General features: G+C 40.7%; 1 protein-coding gene across 1 annotated transcript in view; it reads left to right on the forward strand.

Moving 5' to 3' along the window:
* The first annotated feature begins 2059 nt into the window (after window positions 1–2059).
* LOC101630485 (transmembrane protein FLJ37396) overlaps window positions 2060–22888 on the forward strand; it is a 74256-nt gene continuing 53427 nt past the window's right edge. Inside the window, exons 1-9 of the mRNA XM_004674075.1 lie at window positions 2060–2250; window positions 4194–4313; window positions 5331–5403; window positions 5767–5877; window positions 10981–11175; window positions 12248–12401; window positions 13956–14113; window positions 16738–16890; window positions 21380–21541. Of these exons, the coding sequence (XP_004674132.1) occupies window positions 2060–2250; window positions 4194–4313; window positions 5331–5403; window positions 5767–5877; window positions 10981–11175; window positions 12248–12401; window positions 13956–14113; window positions 16738–16890; window positions 21380–21541 (1317 nt within the window). The remainder of the gene's footprint in view (window positions 2251–4193; window positions 4314–5330; window positions 5404–5766; window positions 5878–10980; window positions 11176–12247; window positions 12402–13955; window positions 14114–16737; window positions 16891–21379; window positions 21542–22888) is intronic.

The following is a 22888-nucleotide window of genomic DNA, read 5'->3' on the forward strand; positions in this document are numbered from 1 at the left end:
AAATGGAAACCACCCTATCCACCTTCCAACATAACAGTTGCTCATTTTCTAATGCTGCACATGAGTGCTTAGCCGGCACGGATTTCTTGGGGTTGGATCCATTTCAGGGACAGTTGTCAATGACTGGCCTCTCTTCATGTTATTGTGTATACTGTACTTGACTGTAGCAGGCTAAACGGCACAGGATTAAATGTTCTTATTTCTGAGCTGTGAAGTGTTGAAATGGATCAGGAAATGAAGGCAGAATGTCTGTCCTTTGGGAGAAGAATCATTCCGTCTGTGCTGGGGCCCCTCTTGGCTGACGGCTGGAATGCAGCTGTTAAGGCAGCTGTTTCACTGTTTGCCCAGCTTGAAAGGACACTGCCAAGTGGCAAATATTTTTAATGACAACATTTTACTTTTGCTAAGAACAACAACAGTGCATTTTACAGAGCTCCAGTGATATGCCAGACACAGCAGATTTATTACTCAGCATGTCCAAAGCCTACTCAGAACACGGACATTCGTTTCCATTTTCAGCATTTATAAAAAGAGTAAGTGGGTTCCCAAAATAAGTCTCCCCATAAAATATCTCCACAGTTTGTTAAAACAGTAACAGTGGAACTCGAGGAAATGACTATCTCTGAAAGGAAGAATGAAAATCTAGGAACATTAAAGAAAAAGAAAGGTTGGTGGGGGAGGGAAGTGCACAGGACTATGGTGATGGCACAGGGTGACTCGGTGATGAGAAACCTGCGGGGATAACAATTGAGATGAAAAAAAAAATGTACAAAATGATGTAAAAATAAACATATTAAAAAAAACTGCCCAGTGGCTCATTCCCTGGAAGTCTCTAACCTAGTTTGCATTTCAAGAGAAAAAAAAAGAAAGACTAATATATTTTAAACCTCTCCAAGTAAGACCTAAGAGTTTCTACCTGTTTGGTACAGGTTAGGGTTTAAAACAAACAATAAGAACCAACCTCCTAGCCAATGAGTGTGCACATCGCCAACTTGGTAATTGAAGGTGGAGCTTTCTAGACTCCATCACCTGAAGTGTGGCTAATGGTGTAATGAGGCGGAGCTGAGGCTTCTGGCTTCCACACCACTGATGAGGGGGAGTGTTCATGGAGAAGCCCCCAGCTTGGGGTAGATTCAGTTTGGGCCTCTGAACAGATGCTATCTGGGAAGTACAGATGGCCTGTGGCCACGTGCCAGCCTCTGAATTCACTCTGTCACGCTCCCTCTCCCTGTGTAAATAAATCCCCTTGTTGTTTCATAAGGTGTGTGTGTCTGCTTTTGGGTCATGTGCTACAATTATAAACACATGGGTAAGGACCCATCACCTGAGTCAGCCTGGTTCTCCCCGGTGTGTACTGTTTCTAGGGTAGCAGTAGGGAACACATCACATCATCACGGAGGGAATCGCTGGCAATTCATTAGTTCAGAACTTCGAACAATTGTGTTGAATTTGATAGGCTGTAAACTGGGTGGAGAGGAATGATGGTCAACCATTTCATTTAATGGTGAAGACATTACAGCAAATATAAACATTCAACGTTTAAAAAAAATCCCAATTCATAAATAGTAGTCTCTTTCAAAATGGGTCAAGATTACATTAGATAGCACTCCACCTCAGAATAGTCTCCACAGTTAGCAGCTCATGCTTTCAAAAATGCTTATGGCAAAATGCACTAGGTGTATAGAGGGATCCTGTATACACCTATAGTTTGCTCCAGTTGAAGCAAAAATTACAAGTAAATAATAACCATCATTCAAAGAATTTCATGAGTAATGCTCACAAGTCTTTATGAAGACTACAGAGGTCAGGAAGAATATATTCTCATTAAAACAAAGCAAACCTGGAGTAGAGAAATTTCTGAGGATGTCTGGGCTGACCAAAGACTTGGTCAGAGGAGAGTCTAACCTGTGTTTTCTTTAGTTCAGTAAGTGGTAATTAAATCATAAACAACCACTGTCTCGTGTGACTGTTTCTTCACATTGTTCAAGTTCCACAAAGTTGACATGATATTTTGGACAAAATCCCACACACTAGGTAATGGTCACCAAGGAAGTCAGCCATGAACTTTGTGCTCTTTCTTTTCAAGGATACAGAAAAACAGTCATTGCAAACCATGGATGAAATTTACAAGGTTGCTTCCACAGAAAGGGTCCGACAGTTGGAGAAAGAACTGGCTGTGCAGTTGGCTGAACTGAAGTCTGAAATAGAAGAACAGGGAATTCTTCAGGGAACAGCTTCCAGAGCTTACAGGTAAATAGTGGTAACGTACAGGCACGGTCTCCCTGGCTTTGATCCCAGCTCTCACGACACTATCTCCATCAGTAGCGCCACATGGACAATTTGCATTATCTCAAGCTCAGATATGACCACTGCTCCTAAGGTCCTCCTATATTCTAGAATTATGAAGGCATTTAGAGGCAATGTCTACCAAAGAAAATAGAAAAGTGTACTTAACATTTGACAAATACAATTATCTTCAAGTTCCAGAGGCTGTTATACAAATAATACTCAATGATAAGAGGTCTTTTTATTGAGTAATATTTTTAGTTGAATTTGACCTTGATTTTGATGAGGAATTTTACAACAAATAATGTTAGGTATTCGGTAATGTAAAGTTAAGATTTTCTATAGCAATTTAGTTCTTTTGGACAGTATCACCCAGTCAGACCCTAAGTAATATCCTTTACATACCTTCCTGTTTTTGACTACCACAAAAGATCGAGGAATTATTTGAGGACCCTGTTAGGTTGAATAGCAGAGTAAACAAAGTGTGCAGTGTTGAGGAATGGGGAGGGAAGATTAGAAGCAGTAGCAGTAAATAGGTGTGTTAGCCTTTAGTTTATAAGCTTGGTATTTAAAGCACTTGAGTACACAAAGCAGATTTCATGGTGAAATAGGAAAGTAATTGAACCATGTATGTCATAGTCTCTCAATTTTGGTTTCTTTGTTTGAAAAAACAAGATTAGAAATGAGTACCTTGCCAGCCTTATAAGGACATTGTTATAAGGACATTGTTATATGTTGAAAACTGTTATACATCATACACAGATGAAATGTTAATATTGTACAATTAAAGTCAGAGCAAGCAGCACCCCAGCTTGCTGAGGTACATGGTATAAGAAAGGCTTCTTGAAGTGGTTTTTTAGGACACAGTGGGGGGAAATCTCTGGATACCTGTATTTCTCTAATCCCCCCAGGCCACCAAAAAAACACTACACCTGGAAGATCTAATTAAGCCAATAAATACTTTGGCCAGGTGTTGTAGTAGATTCTGGAGACAAAGAAAAATGGCAAACAGCCTGCTCCTGGTAATCAATGCAGCACTGTCATTCTGCACTAAACCAAAAAAAATTATTGAGAACGAAGGGTAACTGTGTGATTGTCTGGTTTTTATTTTTTATTTGTTTGCTTTATGTCTTCTCCCTCATTTTACCTCATAAGCCCAGGTCTTTGAGAGGGTTAAGACTTTCATGATGATTATTGAATGAAAAGAAAAAAGAGTGAATGTTTATTAAATAAAAAATGTTTATTTCTGAACAGTCATCCCTTTAGGGGTGATGTACACACTATTGATGTTCACTGGTCTCTTTTAGAGCCTTCAGAGACACCTCGGGGTTAACTGAGAGGAAAGACATAATCTGAGTAAGACAGGGTTGGGAGAGGCAGCCAGAGCCCTGCCCAATCTAGACAATAGGACAGCACAAAATTGAGTTTCTTTGCGTCCCTGACTGCCTGTTTAACGGTTCAGCCCCCTTTTGAGCTGGTTCCTGTTTCTTCTCCTTCATGAGGCCAACCAGGATTCGGGTACCCAAGCAATCATAGAAAGTATGCATTTGCTTTATCAATGTTTTTACTCTCAAGGCACTTTCAGAGCCTGCCTCATTTTTTTTTTTTAAAAAAATCTTTTTCAACAAAGCAACAGTGCGAGGAGATAAGAAGACGTTATCTCCAAGTGCAGACGGGAATTCTGCACAGATGGCTCAGTGTGTTGCTAGGCTCGCAGGGCTGAGGGCCTCCTGACTGTCAGCTACTGCCCTCGTTCCCGGACCACTGCCTCCAGGGGCTTGGGTAGAGGGACTGCTGTCAAGGGTGAAAACTAAGCCCATTTTCACCATCCCTTAAGATTGATCCATGGGGACTGATGGGCTCATATGAGTGATATTAACCTAAATGTTACTGCATGTCCTCTTCAGCTGGCAAGGTGGCGTCCTACATGTGTTCCAGAACGACCTTGCAGTGTTTGCAAAGTTCCACCTTGAGAAAGTAGCCTCTGTACCTGGGTGGCTGTCTGTTGATGTGCCCAAAATTCAGGGGTATAGCTGACGCCAAATGGGGAGCGCTCCTCCTGACTGGGGGGGTCCCACCTTTTTACCAGACCCCATGGCATGGGGTATTTGCTGGTGCCTCCTGTGCCAGAGACCGTGGCAAAAACAGCTCCCTCGTCACAGGTCCAGGAGGCTTAAGCAGGCACCTCTGTTGTGTTTTTCCTAGGGGGAATTTTTCTGAAGCAGGAACTTTGTTAAAGGTCTTCTCCAAAGTATTTAATTTTTGACATTTAAAAGTCACTTTCAGGCCCTCCCTGGTTGCGCAATGGGTTAGGACGCAGCACTGCAAGCGAGCCTCAGCTGCTTCAATGCGAGTTCTATTCCCCAGCCCCGGAGGTGATCAACATGGCCAGGCAGACCTCTCCTGACCTGCCCCTGCTCCCCTCAGCAGTGTACTTCGTCATTCGGCCTGTTCTGCTCCCCACTCTGTCTCTGGTGAATGCTCTCGCCGCCCCTGCACCTCTGGCTTGTACCCCAGTTCAGTATGAATAAATAAATCGTTTTAAAATAAATAAATAAAAGGCACTTTTACTCTCTAATATTTGAGCAAAACCAAAAAAAATTATTTAAATAATCAGATTTTATTTAAATGATAAGATGTGTCTGTTAGCTTCAGACTGAAGTCTGAGAAGCACAGTACTTGTTAGTGATAAGACTATGGAAATACATACAGATGGGGGAAAATAAAAATTCTCACCACTATGCCCCTTCCTGTACTGTGGCATTGGAAGAGAAAGGGGAATATAGGGTAAAAGGGAAGACCATATCAATGTGGGGATGAGAAGAAAAGTGACCCAGAGAAAGATTTAGCAAAAACAAAGAATACATGAGTCCTCAGAAAACAGAAGCCTGAGGCCTTTCGCCCCCCAGCTATCCAGTATAATATGACACATGTTAATTTAGACATGAACAGATTTAAGGGTAACACATGCAGCAGGGCCTGTTTATAACCAGCTTTATTAAACTTCTGTAATGACCACTTCTCTTGCATGAAACTTTCTGCAGCTCTGTTCAAATACCAAAGGACATGTCTTACTTTAGAAGAGAAAGAGAGCTGGCATTAAAGAAAACTTTACAGGTGAGTAGGGGAGAAGGCTATTCAATGTAGCAACAAATTTGATTTTTTGTAACTTTTAGAAATGTATGGCAAGAAAAGTTTGTTCTTGCAAACAAAGATCTGATGTTATTGATAGTGGTTATGAGGACAAAATAACGGAACACTCAGCTTAGTGCTGACTCACAACTTCCTTGGAAATTACTGATTTTTCTCATGGTTTCACTTTTACAGTTCTTGATTTGTGGTGTTAAATTCATTATTTGGGAGCTGTGGTATCGCCTCATCATGTGTTGTGTAAAAGTCCTCACAAGGTGTATGCCATTTGCTGTCATAAACCCTGTCATTTGCTGTTGTTTCCCTTGGCTTTGTTGCCCACGGATTCAGGTGGCTGAGCCAAAGGCCCTTGTAGTTCAAGCAGATGCCATGCAGAGGGAGCTAGAGAGCTGCCTAAGAAGAGAGTACACGCCTGAAAATTTACCTTTGCTTCTGTTGCAGGTAAGGGTCATTTTACAACTTGAAAAGCAGATTTGGAATTTGTAGGAACGATGAACAAAGTTGGCTCTCTGGTGTATCGTCTGGCCAGAGTGGAATTTTTCTCTACATAAGTAGTTTGCAATACTTTGTATGGTAAATTCTGTTCTTTGTTAAGAGACCCACACTGTAATTCAGTTCAGCTTAGTCATTAACCAGTTGAAGTTTCTACTAATTACTCTCTGTACTGGTGCAATGAGATAGTACAACACTAAGTCTCTGTCCTCAGCAAGCTGTTGTCTGACTTAGAGAAGGTATTCTGAAAATCTCTTAAGAAAATAATTTTAAAAATCAAGAGATTTTGCACAAAGATCATTATTGCATCATAGTAATAATAGTGAAAAATTGGAATTATTAAGTATCTAACAATAGGAGAAGGGTTAAGAAAACTTATACTTGATAAAATATTGTTCTGTTTTAAACATTTTGGGGGCATAATAATAGATAATTATGTTTTGATCTAACATTAGTTAACAACATTGTGTATGTGTGTTTATCATACACATAGGACCAAACTGTGGCAATCTTTCTTTGGATGGAAAGATACTTAATTTGCTCTTTTTAAAAGTATTTTTTCAAAATTAATATATTTATGCATACAAAAACTGGGTTACAGGCCAGAGGTGTGGGGGTTAAAGGATGAGAGGAACCACCAGAGACAGAGAAGGGAGCAGAACAGGCAGATCTACTGAAATACACTGCCTAGGGGAGAAGCAGTGACAGGAGATGTCTGCTGTGCCATGTGGACCACCTCCCTGGATTGAACTCATGCTGCAGTGGCTGTGGATAGCCTCAGAGTGCTGTGCTCTAACCCCTTGAGCCACCAGGGAGGGCCCTTCTAGATTTTCCGTAATGACCACTTATTGTTTTGACTTTTAAAATTCCTTACTCTTTACTGTTGTGTTGAGTTATAACTTCACTGTGCATTCAAATTAGTTCATTAGAAACTAGTTAATTTTAACTAATAAACTAATCATAACGAAACAAAAGATGTTGGGATTCTATTTGCAATCAGTTTGTTGACTTCACCTGGGGTTCTCTTTCCTTATCATCTCTGGTTCTTTTAACTTCTCTGTAGACAGCAGTGTTATTAGGGAGAAGCACGGGGTGGATACAGGGGGTGTCTGGCAATATCTGGAGACATTTTTGGTTGTCACAGTTTTGGGTGAGGGAGGTTGCCACCAGTATCCAGTGGAGAGTAACCAAGGATGCTGCTGTCACTTACAATCCACAAGTCAGTCCCACCACCAAGAATTAGCTGGTCTCAGATGTCAATAACCCTGTGGTTGAGAAACCTTGGTGAACTCTAAGTTTCACCATGTAAACATCATATATAATGTTTATCATCTGCATGAATAACTTAATTTTAACAATTCTCATAGTAAAGATCTGCCAGGAACACATTGTTTCAGTCTTTGTTTCCTTGAAAAATATTTTTGCCTTTATTTTAAAAAGATATCTTTGTCCAATACAGCATCCTAGGTTGATGGCTTTTCTCATTTATCACTTCAAAGAAGCAGCTCCATTGTCTTCTGGCTAACACAATACGTCCTTCATCCTCTGGTTGCTTTTAAGATTTTCTGACTAAGCTGTTTGATTATGACATCCCTTGGTGAACTTTTCATGTTTTCCTTGCATGGAATTGGTTGAACTTGAAGATTATGATATTATTATTTTCATCAACTTTTGAAAAATCTCAGCCATTGAGTCTTCAAATATATTTTCTGTCCTCATTTCTCCTAATGAGACTCCAATTACACATCTGTTAAATAACTTCATACTGTTTCATAAATAACTGAGGCTCTAGTGTTTTGTCTTTTGTTCTCAGTACTTTTCTATAGTTCCTATACATGTGTAACCATTAGGTTTGTGAACCTTTTTATTTGGTACTGTCAACCCATCCAACGAATTTTTCATTTCATGTATTTCTAGAAGTTCTTTTTGATTATTTTGGTCATTTTCATTTCTCTCATTATATTCACAATTTCCTTTCAATTCTTGAAGAGATGTGCACGTTAATAAGAGATGTGTGATGTTAATTCTTTTAAAGTCTTTTCTTGAAAACAAAGAAACAGATAAAACTAACCCAAAACAAACTCTAGAAATCCAGCTGCAGACTTGAGGTTACCAGAGGGGGAGTATGCAGAGGAGAGGGGTGAAGGAGAGCCAATGGACTGTGGCCAGGGACTAGAAGTACTTGGTGGTGGGAGCGATGTGAAAACACACATCTAAAGAGGTGTGACTCTCACTCTTATGGTGTTGCCTCAGTTTTTTTAAAAAGTACCATTTAAAAAAAAAGTCCTTGTTTGTTAATTTCATCATGTACCATACCTGTTTCTGTCTCTTCATTAATTTTCTCCTGTATAAGTTTTCCTGCTTCTTTGCATATCTAGGTACTTTTCTTGTTAGGATGCCAGACCTGTCAATTTTACATAATTGTATTTTTTTTAGAGTATTAGACTTCGTTCTGGTAAGCAATTAAATTACCTGCATATCATCTTCATACTTTTAAAACTTGTTTTTTTGTTTTATTTATTTACTTATGCTTACAGAACTTGGGTACAGGCCAGAGGTGTGGTGGGTGAGAGGATTCACCAGAGATAGAGTAGGGAGCAGAACAGGCAGATTGACAAAGTACACTGCTGAGGGGAGCAGCGGGCGGGTTAGGAGAGGTCTGCCACGCCATGTGGGTCACCCCCCTGGTGGGGATGAACTCTGCTGCAGTGGCTTCGGAGAGCTTCATAATGTGGTACTTTAACCCATTGCGCCACCAGGGAGAGCCCCTCAAGACTTGGTGTTAAGCCTGGTGAGAGCACAAATTTAGGATGACACTTACTCAATTACTAAATCCTCGCTACTAAAGTGTGACCCCCTGTTGTTTCCATTGAACTCCTCTGGACGCTTCACTCTGGCAGCAGAGCATCTCCTAGCTTGCGTGAACTCGGGTAACAGTTCTCTGGTTGGTGACAGGGTTCGGACTCATGAGCCCTACTCTTTGCACGCATGACTTAGCACTCTGCAGAGCAGGCAAAGGACCCTGTGCAGGTTTCTGAAGCCCTTTCCCTGCATAAGCTCCCCCCCTTCAGTACTCTGCCCTGCAAAACTCCAGCTGCCTAGCGGCCCAAACTTCAACTTCTCTGTCCTTCACAGAGAGAGATCATCGTTCTTTGTTTAGGATTCGTTGTCCCTCATGATGATTCAGAAACCACCTTGGTTAGGCAGGAAACAAAGGTGATGATGGGGTTCATTTCATGAGTTTCCCTTTTCTCAAGAACCACAGACCCCACTGCCTGTTGTCCCATGGCAGAAAACAGTTGCTTTGTGTGTTTTGTTAATATTTTCTGTTTTGTTTTGTTTCGTTTTTGATAGGAGAATCAGTCTGGTCCTACTCACTCAGTCATAGCCAGTATTAGCCCTAGCATCAGAAATAAAATATTTAAAGAGTTGGCTTACTTAACTATTTTGGAGCATAAAACAATTTTTTGCCTGTAACATGCTTTACATTTTAGACTCCAATCTGTTCAGTTGGCAACAGATTATATAGATTTAGAAATGCTTACTTTCTTTATTTAAATTTGAGTGATACATTGAGCCATTTATTTTATGGTTTTCATATAGAAAAAAATACAGCTTTCCCAACAACCAGATATTGATTCTCCTGTTGTTAGTGTTCTCAAGACTAAATTCAAACTTTCCATTATATTTCTCTTCTAACTGTTAATTATTATTGCTGTTGTTGTTAAAGTATTATACAGAGAGAATTACCCAGCTGGCCCAGAGTAAATATTTACACATGCTGAGGTGGAAGAGATTTTGCCAGCACAGTAAGATCATGGAGCAGCTTTATCCTCTTTACAAGGTAGGAAACCCCTGAACATAGACAGTGTTCTAGTTTTCACAGTAAATCAAAATGACTGATAAGTTTGTCTATACACTACTATAAATGTGATGCCTATATATCAGATATATGGACCTATTCATCCCACTTAATTGCAAATTTGTAACCCTTAACTAATATCCTCTCTCCCCCTCCCCACAGTCCCCTGGCAACCACCATCTTATGTTCTTCTACAAGTTGAATATTTGTGTGTGTGTGTAAGTTCACATATAACTAATATCATGAGATCATACAGCATTTATCTTTCTCTGTCTAGCTTACTTCACTTAGCATAATGTCCTTTACATTCACCATGGTGTTGCAGATGCTAGAATTTTCTTTCTCATGGATGAATCATATTCCATTTCTATATATTATTGATAGAATATAGATCTTGTATATCTACATCTGTGTATATATTTCAGGTAAGATGACTATATCTATGTAAGATATCTATATCTGTATCTATATCTGTCTACCTACCTACTTACCTATCATCTGTATGTCTAATTCATGTTCTTTATCCATTCATCCATCAACAGACTCTTAAGATTGTTTTCTTGACTGTAAGTAAATGCCACAATACATATGGGAATACAGATATCTCTTCAAGATACTGATTTCATTTCCTTTGAATATAGCCCCAGAAGTGGAATTGCTGGATCATATGGTAGTTTTATTTTTAATTTTGGGATAAATCTCCATACTGTTTTCCATAATAGCTTCATCAATTTATATTCCCAACAACAGTATATAGCTTGACAAAAAAAAAAAAATTAAGTCACAGCTAAAGATGGTAAAGGAACTAACAGGAACTAACCTACTTGCCTGTTATGCTTGTGACAGAAGATTAATGGACATTTTTTTCAAGGATTTGAGGAAGGTTTGTGTGATAGAAAATGTTCTTTTCTTCATAGATTTGGCCTTCTTTGCTATAGGTGAAAAGCTAAGACACTGACTCCAGTTACCAAACATCCTTATGCCCTAACTTGGCTGGTCTCTCTCTTCCAAAGTCCTAAGGATGTGATCCCTGCCATTGTCAGTCGAATTCAGAATATGGAAGAATTCTGATAGTCCAAGAGCCTTTATTTGGCCCCCAGACAGCATTCTTCTTTATGCTTGGAAACAAATGACTAAGATAATAAGACTTGTAAATAGCCAAGTTCTGACTCTGCATCTCTCTTAAATAGAAACAAGTTGCCTACATTATGCAGGAGTATAATGATGCCCTTCAGAGAGCTGAACGATTGTCTGTTGCCCGAGAAAACTTACTTATGGGAAAAAGCAACCCTCCCAACTTAGTGACCCAGGAAGACCTGACCATTTACACAAAATGGCTAGTGTGTCACCTGCACTCACTCAGGACTGTTCACCACTATCTGCAGGTATGTGAAGCATGTTACTTGATGACACAGTGGCCTCCCCAAAGGTCAACACATTGTTTTCTTACACCTATTGCCCAACTTTAGATTGTCAGTTTCTGTATTCCATCTGCCTCACAAATGACAGGAAAAATAACACGTCACTTGTCTTTTGGAAGCTTGCTCTAAAATCATTAAGTTAGCTTTCTGAAAGTTGCCTCTGTACTATTTCACAACACTCTTAAGTTCTTGATTTCATCATCATGTTCAGGATGCTTTCAAGTATAGGCTCACATTTTTTATTTCACAGTATCTCTGTGGGCCTGATACATGCCAGGTACATATGCTGGGCCAACTGCCGCTAAAAGTAACTGGGCCCCAAGCTAGAAGGAACAGGTGCAAATACAGTAGCCCCACTGAAATGCAATGTGAGAAGAACAGATTAAGTGTAAGTCAGGGTAAAGAGTTGCCGAGGAGTGGCCCTAACCTAGGCTAGAGACACCAGAAAGGAGGGACAGATCACATTTCCACTTTAGAAATATTCATGTTTCGCCACCTAAATCTGTTCCTCCTCCTCCTCCTCTACTCCTATCTCACTGTTAACACCATGCACAGAGTGGATGAGAGCTCCATCCGTGGAATGACTCAAACCAGAAACCTGGCTGTCATTATTTCATTTCTTCCCTAGTCTGTCAAGCTGGGGAGCACCTCTGATACTGCTCTTCCCAGTCACATGATAGAACAATCTGCTCATTACTCTGGGTTCCCTGCTAACTTGTGAGCTCTTTGAGGTTGGTGTATGGCTTACTCGTTTTTGTATCTCTAGCACTTCACACAGTATCTTGTCCATGATGGGTGTTTGGTCAATGTGGTCAATGTGCAACCTGCCCCAAGGTGAAGGTCACTTGGAAGTGATGGCAGTACCAGGTCTCCCAGCTGCAGATTTAGCTTCTGATAATTGGGCACACTCCTGAGATCAACATCTATCACTTTCCCTCTCTTCTCTATCAAAGCAATGGCTTCTCTCTGGACTTACCTCTGGAAGCTTCTATGAGAACTGAGTTGACAGATACCTTCTGGCTGTGTCCTTCCTCAGGCGCTCCAGTATCTGCCCATTTCCAAAGTGCTGAGTGTAACTGTTGATGAAGTGCCTGAAGTTGATGAGAAAAACGAGAAGGCCCGTGTTGTAGACACTGACTCTGACATACAGGGTTCTGTATCTCCAGGCCCTACAGATACCAGCATTTTAGGTAAGAAATTAATCTTCATTCTTTTTTTTGGTTAAGATTTATTTTTTTGTGCATATAGGCCACAGGTGTGTGTGTGGGGGGGTGGATGAGAGGATTCACCAGAGACAGAGTGGGGAGCAGAACAGGCAGATTAACTGAAATACACTGCTGAGGGGAGCAGCGGGCGAGACAGGAGAGGTCTGCTGTGGCATGTGGATCACCTCCTTGGCGAGAAATTGAACTTGCAGTGAAGCGACTGCTGTTAGCTTTGCAGTGCTGCACTTTTAACCTGTTGCACTCCAGGAAGGGTCCCTAATCTTCATTCTTCTGGGATAACATGGAGGAAAGAAAATTGTCATTTTGTGTATGTATTGTCCTGTCATATGATCTTGTTTGAAAATTTTTATACACCAAAATGTTAAAACTTTTACGTAAACAAGTGTGAATATTTTATAATGGGGAACCAATAACAAATGCTTTTCTTAGAAATTGTATCTATATTGTTATAACTGGGGAATTAAGAGACAGGAGAAAGCAATGGGCTTGAATTTGGATGCACTGAGTTCTAGACCTGCTCCTGTTGTAGCCTCACTGTGGATTTCCATGTTTATGTTATCCTTTTTCCGTGGTTCTCTGTTTAGTCATCTCCAAACTAAGCCTTTCATATTAAGTGATCTCTAAGGTCCTTCCAGTTTTAACATGATTTTTTAAAAAAGAGTTATTTCCTTGTGCATATAGAACGAGGGTACAGGCCAGAGGTGCAGGGGTGGTGAGAGGCTTCACCAGAGGCAGAGTGGGGCACAGAACAGGCCAACTGACGAAGTACACTGCTGAGGAGAGCAGCGGGTGGGTCAGGAGAGGTCTGCCGCACCATCTGGGTCACCTCCGGGGCCAGGATCAAACTCATGCTGAGTGACTTTAGCTTCTTAGTCACTTAGTGCTTTAACCTGCTGCACCACCAGGGAGGACCCAACGTTACATGATTTTTAAAAAGACTTACCTTCTGACTCCATATGACAGTCTTCCTGCCCTTAGTTATAGATGCTTAATAAACCTGATCAGTTCTTCACTCTGAGTGACATATTTATGCAGTCCAGTCAGGGTGTCTGGAGAGGCAGCCAACCCATCAGAGAAGAGAGCGTGTCTAAACCAGATCCCTAATGACGTGTGGGAATGAGCCAGGTGAAAGCACTCAGCTGTTCTGATTAGTTGATTCATTTATAAATCATTCTCTTTATTTACCATGAGGACTATAAATAGTTCTGCACACACTAATTCAGGTCCTAAAGGATCTGTTGATTTTCTCTTGCAGGCTGACAGCAGCTGAGGGATTCTTGCTCCTCTCCCAGAAAACCAGCACCAAGGATCTGTCAGATAGGGCTGGTGAGGGGTGTTTAAAGTGATGTTTAAGACAGAACATGGTGCAGTCTATAAACACAGAAGCTTGGGCCAGGGACAGACTTACCTTCCTGTGGACAGAGGAGGCCCCTACCTCCAGTTATCTCGAAGGACTCTCCCTTTCCTCCCCGATCTGGTGTTCAATGAGCTTATACTGCTGACTTGAACTTTTTTCAGGACTGATGGGAACAGAAGCTCCTTTTGTCTTACCTCAACACACGACAGAAACAGAAGACCTGAAACCTCAGCTGAGGCGCCTTCTCTCCCATTTCAATATCCCCTACGATGTGGAGGAGCTAGTGGGTGCTGCTAAGGAAATGGAACTTTTTTCCTTGGTACTTAATGGACTCTTTCTGTGTGTGTGTGTGTGTGTGTGTGTGTTTACAGATATATACAGGTGTTCATAAAAGAAAACTGCATTTGCCCCAAAATTGGACATTTATACTGCCCCAATTGTTTTAGAGGATAAGTAAATAGAATAGTAATAGGTAAGATTTAGATTAGCAGTTGAACGTCCTTTTCATCTCCTGAATATCCAGCCCTGAAGGATTGTAGGCTTTTATTTTCCTTCAGAATTTAGGAAAAAATATAGGTTATAGTACATAGTTAATGATGTAAACATAGCCAAGATTTGGCAAATTTGTGTGGCAGCGTTTTCAGGTGTCTATAGCCATTGGATTCTCAGAAAGTGCTGCCCTGTCTCCGACCAGCAAGGTTCTTTTTACTCACCACCGTGTTTACTGAGTGGTGACGCTTTCGCTCCTCTGACACACACAGTGATGCACTTCCAGAAACTTAACTCCCATTACAGAGGTCATGCACGTTTCAAATGGAAAAATAGGGTCATGGCCGAGAACTTTAGCTTTATTATAGCAAAGTTCTTAGCCAGACTTACAACAGTAAAGGGGCATTTCTATCTCTTGGTGTATAGTATCTGTGAGCACATATTTGCACTGCATGGAGGTAATGACCTGATTGACCCAAGCAGGGAAAATAAAACTTGAATGTTTCTGAATACTCTTCATGTAAGGAGTCTCTGATTGCTCTTCCACCATTTGCCTTGACCTTAAGGTTTTACTTTCAGGAGTCTTTATTCCAGCATTCTTTCACCAGAAGTATTTCTACTATTGTTCTGTGCAGCACAGGTTCTTCAGGTCACTGGAGTGAAGGTCTCCTGTGGCCTCGAGTTTCTCTGAAGGGGACGGTGTTTTCTTTCTGGATCGTCTTTCCCTGTTGCGTTCATCACTACCCATGGCAGAATTCTTCTAAGCGAGTATCAGTAGCCCTCATTATCACCAAGTGTCTTGATAGTCAAAAAACAGCATCAGCATCCGATGATGATTAGGGAGAGTCAAAACAAATAAAAATAATTACAACACACTAGATGTTCAGTAATAACCAAGCATCTAAATACTCTCAAGGAGTAGCCTTCTTCCCAAAGAACAGCTTATTTTTACAAAGAGATAACTTGCACTTCGGATTTTCTTACAACAGTATTATATGCCATAGTAATTGTGCCCCCAAGAAAATTAATCACATTACAACCATTTTTGATGTAGGAAGAGTTTTTGCTGTTGAAGCGTTCCTTTATGGGGTACTATTTATTGTGGTTCCCTAATGCCCTGGAGATGTAAACTATATCCAGCAGCCCATTATCTGTGTTTTTCTTTTAAAGTGCCATGGGAACAAACCATGACGTTCATTTATGTGTTGTCTACGGCCTCTCTCCTGCTACAACCACCGCAGTGAGGTGGCAGCAGAGAGCCCTGGTCTGCAGAGGCTGAAACGCTGTCGGCCCTTGGAGAAGCAGCTGGTAGCGCCACCTGCAGGCCATTTGCTCACGGAGCTTCCTGCCCTGGAGACCCGATCTGTGCCTGCCTGCCCCTGTGTTAACCACTAGTCACCGGAGGCTGTTAAGTGCTTGAAAAGTGGCTGGTGGTAACTGAAGAACTCGACCTGAAGTTTTGTTTAGTTTAACTAATTTGTATTTAGATGTTTAACAGACATGTGTGGAGAGGGGCAAAAGTCATTAAAAGCACAGTCTGGAAGACACCAGCATTTATTGCAAGAATCCAGTCCTGAGATTGACAAACATTCATTTCTTCCAGAAACTTTTGTTGAGGTCCTAGCGTATGTGGCACTGTGGTAGAGTTTGTGTGTGTGTGTGTGTGTGTGTGTGTAATGCAGTATATGCAACATAAGATTTATGACTTTAACCACTGCTGAGCATACAATGCAAGGGCATTAGGTATATTCACACTGTTGTGCAACCACCGCTATGTGGTAGGTTCTTGAGAGCCACATCTGTGCCTTTAAAAGGCGCAACAGTAGTGAGGAAATCAAGAATCAGCATGGCCAGTACACTGATGATGGTGTCCCACAGCTCAGCAGGCCCCGGTGACCAGGGAGGGAGGGCTCAGCATTTTGGCAGTAGGAAATTATGACAGAGGAAGCACTGGTAGCCTCAGTCTGAAATGAGACACGATGAGACAAAGCACGATAAAGGCACCCAAGGGTTTTAACAGATCCTGGCCTCTGTACCCTTCTCGGATCAACATCTTGGTCACGCTACTGGATTAGGGTTTATCTAATCCTTACCTGCTCAGCTTACAAGGTGGCCAGAAAAAGTGAAACCATTTCCAAAGGCAGACAGCTTACCTCATATTTAGAATCCAAGTCAAAATACATATAAATGAATATATTACATATATTGCCAATCTTTAGGGTAGATATTTGGAACAGGTAACGCACGTGAATCTACACACACACACTCACACAGTATAATAATAAGCTGAGTACATGTGCTTTCAGGTATATAAATTTAAGGTCATGCTACTACCAGAGACAATGTTCATGAATTAGTTTGAATCAAAGACTGTTTCCAAGGCTGCTTTTGAAATTGCTTACAATGTGAGACTTTTTTTTTCTGTGCTACACGTCTCTCTTTTTAATTGTTTAGGTCTCCCAAAAATTTCGAAGTATCTTCATGGAGCAACAGAGAATGCTAACATTTCCAGACTATGAAGCTGGGGTCGCTAAAGCAGCGAGTTGGGACTCAGCTGCATCTGGTATGGCCCTGAAAAAGAGAGCCAACTGGACTTCCTTTATAAAGGTAGGACACCTGGGGGGTTGGTCACTGGGCAGTGAGGCCACCAGGATGTCACACACTCTCCTCCAAGCAGGCAGGGCAGCCTGGCAGCACCAGCTCCATCAGGTCCCTTCTGTCTCCCTCTTCCCAGTGCCCTCAGCAAATCACCCCCTGAGACCATGCACAGGAGCATGCTGCTCCCAGAAAAGTCAGGGCAGAAAACCTGGCCCTATGTTCAGGTCTCCCAGATCCTTCCTGCCTCAGGTCCTGGAAGTTGCCCTTGCTGACATGCCTTCTCTGAAGCTCCCCATACTCTTGCACCCCTTTCTATCTGGGTCAAAATTGCCTTCACGTTGTTAGTGATCTTGGCTACTTGATGAGAAAAAGGAATAATGCTCAAAGATGTCACTGAGTTTTGCAACTCCAGGTTTTAGTCAAAAACTATTGCACACACTATGTCTCAGGCACGGTCCTCAGTGCTGGAGATGAACGAGTCACAATGTACAACTAAATAGATTAAACAAGATGATCATGGGGAGTGGTGAGTACTGTCAGTTCTTATTATTTGTGGCATAGTCTACAAAGTTGCCACACAGAATCAACAAATACTGAACCATCCCTCATGGGGGAAATACAGGGTTAGGTTCATCAACTAATTAATGTTTCTGTTTAATGGTATCTTATGTAATATGTGGCTGATTCATTCATGTCAAACTTGTGGCCAATAACACAAGTCAGATTGTCATCGCTGGCATTTCATCTTCCAGATATGTCACAGCCTCTTGTATACAGTGCAATAGTACTACTCTGGGAACCATTTTTAACAATGAAATTGCCAACAAAAAACACAAACATACAAATATGGCACTAAATTGGCCACAAAAACCTAGTACTTATTTATAGCATGACAGCAGAAATCACTGCCCATCATCCTATGGACCTCAGCTGGGAATGTGTACTTGGGTGATTCAGAATTTTCTTTTAGATTGATTTATTTATGCATACAAGAATTGGGGTACGTACATACCAGAGATGTGAGAAGATTCACCAGAGACAAAATGGGGAGCAGAACAGGCAGATCGACGAAGTATACTGCTGAGGGGAGCAGTGGGCAGGTTAGGAGAGGTCTGCTGGCCAAGTGGGTCACCTCCCTGGCCGGGGATCATAGTGCAGTGCTTTAATCCTTTGCACCACCAGGGAGGGCCAGGGTATTCAAATTTTTTACTGTTCTGTATATGTCTGTGAATGTTCAGGAGGGCACTACCAAAACTGCCTTGGGCGTTACAAGGAATGTTAGTGACTAGGCAAAATCGCAAATCCTGAAATCCATGAACAATGAAGATCAGCTGTTCTATGTCTTGTGCATTAAGAATGGACAGGGGGAAAGGAGGGCAGTCAACCAACTACAGCTTGAGCAAATAGGTGGTCAGTGTCAGGGATGCCAGACTTTCTGTTGACAGTTGTTGCACTTGCCATCCAAGTATAGCTCTCAAGGAGGTAGTTGGACATAACAGACTGGAGCTTAGAGCTGAAACAGAAGTCTGAGAGTTAGTCATAATTTGGTGTCTATAAAGCTTATAGAGTTTTGAAATATACCTTGTTAATGGGGCTTTGCCATCCCAGATGAGTCTACTGCATCTCATGGGCTAGGCCTCTGTGAACCCAAGCAGACCCTTTCTAAGATTTCACATGTTCTAGTAAATTCTCTAGCATGGAAACCAAATCCCATTTTGGAAGGCTCTTGAATCAATTTGCTTGTAAGTTTTATCGAGAACCATTCTGTTCTATTCTGTTCTAATTTTATGAGAGTGTTTGTTCACTAGATTAAGCCCAAATGTGATCCTTGGCAAAAAAAGCTTTTGACCAAATTAAAAGAACAAAGAAGAATAGATGCATTAATGCAAACCCAAGCTAAATTTTTGCAGGTAAGAAAATAACTCTTTTCCTTTGTAGATAAATTCTTGCTAAATCCTTCTCTGAAAATTCACTTTTCTTCCCTTTTCAAAAATGTTGGCCATGAATTCACTGTGAAGGCCTTCCTTGGAACTTTCTAACCTAATTACTAAACTTCAATAATTCTGTTTGGTTTCAAAAGATTAACAATTGCCAAAAGAGCTGAGTTTAGTTCAGCTTGAGCATTGTCTCTATGTGAGATCATTCTAGTCACATAACCTTAAAATTTTATTTCCTCATCTGTGAAATAAAAATAGTGGACACAATCATAATTTTGTTGTGCCTAAAAATAAACTCACAGCACAAAACTTATCACTTTAACTACTTTTAAGGGTTCTGATCAGTAGTATTCAATATATTCACACTGTTGTAAAACAGATCTCCAGGACTTCTTCAGTTTACAAAACTGAAACTCAATACCTACTAAACAACAACTTCCTGCTTTCTCCTCTCTCCACCCCCAGACTCTAGCGTCTACCATTCTACTTTCTATTTCTAGAAATTTCAGTGCTCTTACAGACTTCATATAAGTAATGGTCTTTTTGTAACTGGCTTATTTTACTTAAGTGTTATATCCTCAAGATTTGTCCATGTTATGGGACATGTATATCTGTGTGATAGGGTTTCCGTCCCTTTTTTTTAAATGAGCATTTGTGTCAGATGTATTTACAATCGTCCCAAACAGGAAACAACCAGGATGTCCTTCAGTGAGTGAGTAGTTACTTAAACTAACTGGAGTATATTCATACTGTGGAATAGCATTCAGCTATAAAAAAAGAACACATTCATGATATCTCAAAAACCTGGAAGAATCCTCAGGAACTAAGAGTGTAAAGAGCCAATCCCATTGAAAGTATATGAATGTATTTATACAACACTCTAGAAATGGAAAACAGACTCATGGGTTCTAAGGACCAAAGAGAGACTGGTGGGGAAGAGAAAGGAGTGCAGAAATAAAAGGCCAACCTGAGAACTGTTATGGTGGAAATGTTCTATATCTTGACTATGTTGCTGTCAGTATACAGGTTGTGATATTATACTATAGTTTTGCAAAATGTCAACACTGAAAGAAATTGAGTGAAGGGCACACAGGATCTCTATGTATTATTTTCCCCTCTTTTTTTTTTAAGTTATAGCAAGATATGACATCTACCCTCTTAACCTTTATTGTTTTTCCTATTGGGGTTCTTTATGCATTCTTGATACTAGCCCTTTATCAGATATTTGAATCATAAGTATTTTCTCCATTCTGTCACTTGGCTTTTCATTCTGTTAGTTGTATACTTTGGTATAAGTTTGATGTAGTCAGATTTGTCTATTTTGCTTTTTGTATGCATTTTGATATCACATCCACGACATCATTGCTAACTTCAAGATCATGAAGACATATAAGAATTTCAAAGTAATAGGTCTTATGTTTATAAACTTAATCTACTTTGGAGTTAATTTTGGTATATAGTCTAAGATAAATATCCAACTTATGTGCATATTCAATTTTCCTATTGTTTGTTGAAGAGGATATCCTTTTAACACTGAGTGGTGTTCATTCCTTATTTAAGATCATTTGACCATATGGGGTCCCTAGGGAATCCATATGAATTTTAGGGTGAATTTTCCTACTTATACAAAAAATGCCTTTGAGATTTTTATAAAGATTGAGTTAAATAATCTTTGAGGTTCCTTGTAACACTAAAATAACTAAAATAAAGCAATATTTGTAACACTGAAGTAGTTCAATTCTGAGACTAGTTTTTTCATCTTAACCTTCAGAAATCAGAAAGAAACATTTATTCAGCACGTGTTACATGGCACTTTTTGCAACAGTCCTGAAAGAGACATCATTAGTATTCTTGTCAGGCAGACCTATTCTCCTCTGTATGGAAAAACCCAAATTCAGCACAGGTAGAAGTCTAGGTCTGTTCCCTCAAGTACATAGCTGCCTTTTCCATCTCCTGGCAGCTTCCTAATAGCAGACAGTTTGTGCCCCAAATTGATAGATGTTCATCTTTCCATCAGTGCCACCCTTGAGGGAATGTCACTTGCAGTTGTGTTTAAGGTGTTGCTACAGAATTTTTTTTTAAAGATTTATTTATTTGTTCATACAGAACTGGGGTACAGGCCAGAGATGCAGGGACGGTGAGAGGCTTCACCAGAGACACAGTGGGGAGCAGAACAGGCAGATCGATGAAGCACACTGCTGAGGGGAGCAGCAGGCGGGTCTGGAGAGGTCTGCCACACCATGTGGTCACCTCCGGGGCAGGCGGGGATCGAACTCATGCTGAAGTGGCTTCAGTTTCTCAGTGCAATGCTTTAACCTGCTGCACCACCAGGGAGGGCCTGTTGCTACAGAATTTTAAGTGAAATTCTGTGTTTCTTTGAATACTTAGAGTTTGGATGGATTTATATATCTAATGGAGTCATGATATATGAGGTTTTTATATTTTTTAATTGGTGAGAATCCACCTGGAATTTCTTCCTTATTCATGTCCATCTGACCAAATTGTTGCAGAGAGAAAGGTAATAACCCTTCTCCCAACCAGTCCTCTCTTTTCTACTCAAGATTTCCAAGCCTGAGAGAGTAATGCAAGTACTCCAAGATCATGCTGCAAAGACAGTCACACTGGCTCCCTCTCATCCAACTTTCATGGCTTCCCAAGATTTGCATCAGTGCAACTATGACCAAATCTGGGAGGATATTTACAACAACACCAAGCTCTACCAGGTACGAGAGGAAGAAATAACCTTTCTGTTCAAGTCACCACCACTCTTAGAAATTTAACTGCCAGTTTTTCAGAACCCCTCATCCCACTCGATTATCTAGCCAAATTTGTTTCATTGTTTAAAAGATTAAATGCAGATAAAGTGGGGGAGTGTAAAGAGGTGTAATGTAAGATGTTGCTGCACAGGACATGTACTTAAATCCACGCATATTAATACAAAGCACATACTCTAGTGCTAAACACCACTGTGTCAGGCAGTGGTTAAACATTGGGAGTGTTTCCCTGGGAAGTGCTCTCAGGTTTGGTCCTATGGGGAAAACCTCCTAGATGAGGAAGAAATTGAGCTGGACTGGAAGGAAGCACAGGGCTCAGGGAAGCAGTGGTAGAGGAGGAAACAAGCAGCCCTGTGGAAGAAACACTCTATGTGGTATTCCAAGTCCATTTGGGTTGAGTGGAAGATTCATGTGGAAATAGGGAGGAGATGGGTTTTTGTTGGGATAGGTTTGAATGCCTGAAAGTTCCAAACTAAGGAATCAGTGCTTTTTTCTAGATGGAAGTGATTAATGTGGCAGTAAGGTGTTAACTGGATTGAAAGACTGAGACATTGGGGGCAAGATCAGTTAAGTGACTGTTGAACACTGAAGGAGTTTTCTACACAAAGTTAATGTCTGTTTGCCTTCAATGGTAACACTCTGAAGTTGCAGTCATTATTTAGTGCTCCAAAAGAGTTTTGTTTCCTTTGCTTATTGACCATAGGAAGACTCAAATGTGCTTATAGTCTGAGGTGGGATAGTACTGGAGAAGAGATGGGAGACATACAGGGTAATTTGAGAAACTGATGACCCTTGGGGAAAGAATGACATAGGATGGAGAACCTTGGTGGAGGAAGGAAGAACAACATCACTTCCCTTGAGGTGAATGGATTCATAGAATGTTCTGGTATTAAAAGATAACATGTGGGCAAAGCCTGTGAACAGCCCTTGTTCTGTGTATGTGTGTGTGTGTGAGAGAGAGAGAGAGAGAGAGAGAAGTGGGGACGTGGGGCAGAAAACCATTTCCTCTGGTCATTTTCTGACCTGTAAATGTTTTTAGAATTGACAAAAGAAAGACAAATGTAAGCACTGTATTTTTCAAGTTGATTTCTAAGACCTTAGAAAGAGGTCTTAGAAGTAGACTTAGATGCTTGTAGATTCTAAAAGAAAAGCATGACAGAAGACATCTACTGCTAGGTTATGCAAGTTTTTCAGTTTTCCATGTATTCATTCATTCAGTGATTTTTATATGGATGATGCCTTTGTGCCAGGACTTGCATTGGGCTTGAGGAGTGAAACACCCAATAAAAAAGTGAT

The sequence above is a fragment of the Condylura cristata genome, unplaced genomic scaffold, assembly GCF_000260355.1.
Source record: "Condylura cristata isolate star-nosed mole 26May11 unplaced genomic scaffold, ConCri1.0 scaffold00001, whole genome shotgun sequence".
NCBI classification, from domain to species: Eukaryota; Metazoa; Chordata; class Mammalia; order Eulipotyphla; family Talpidae; genus Condylura; species Condylura cristata.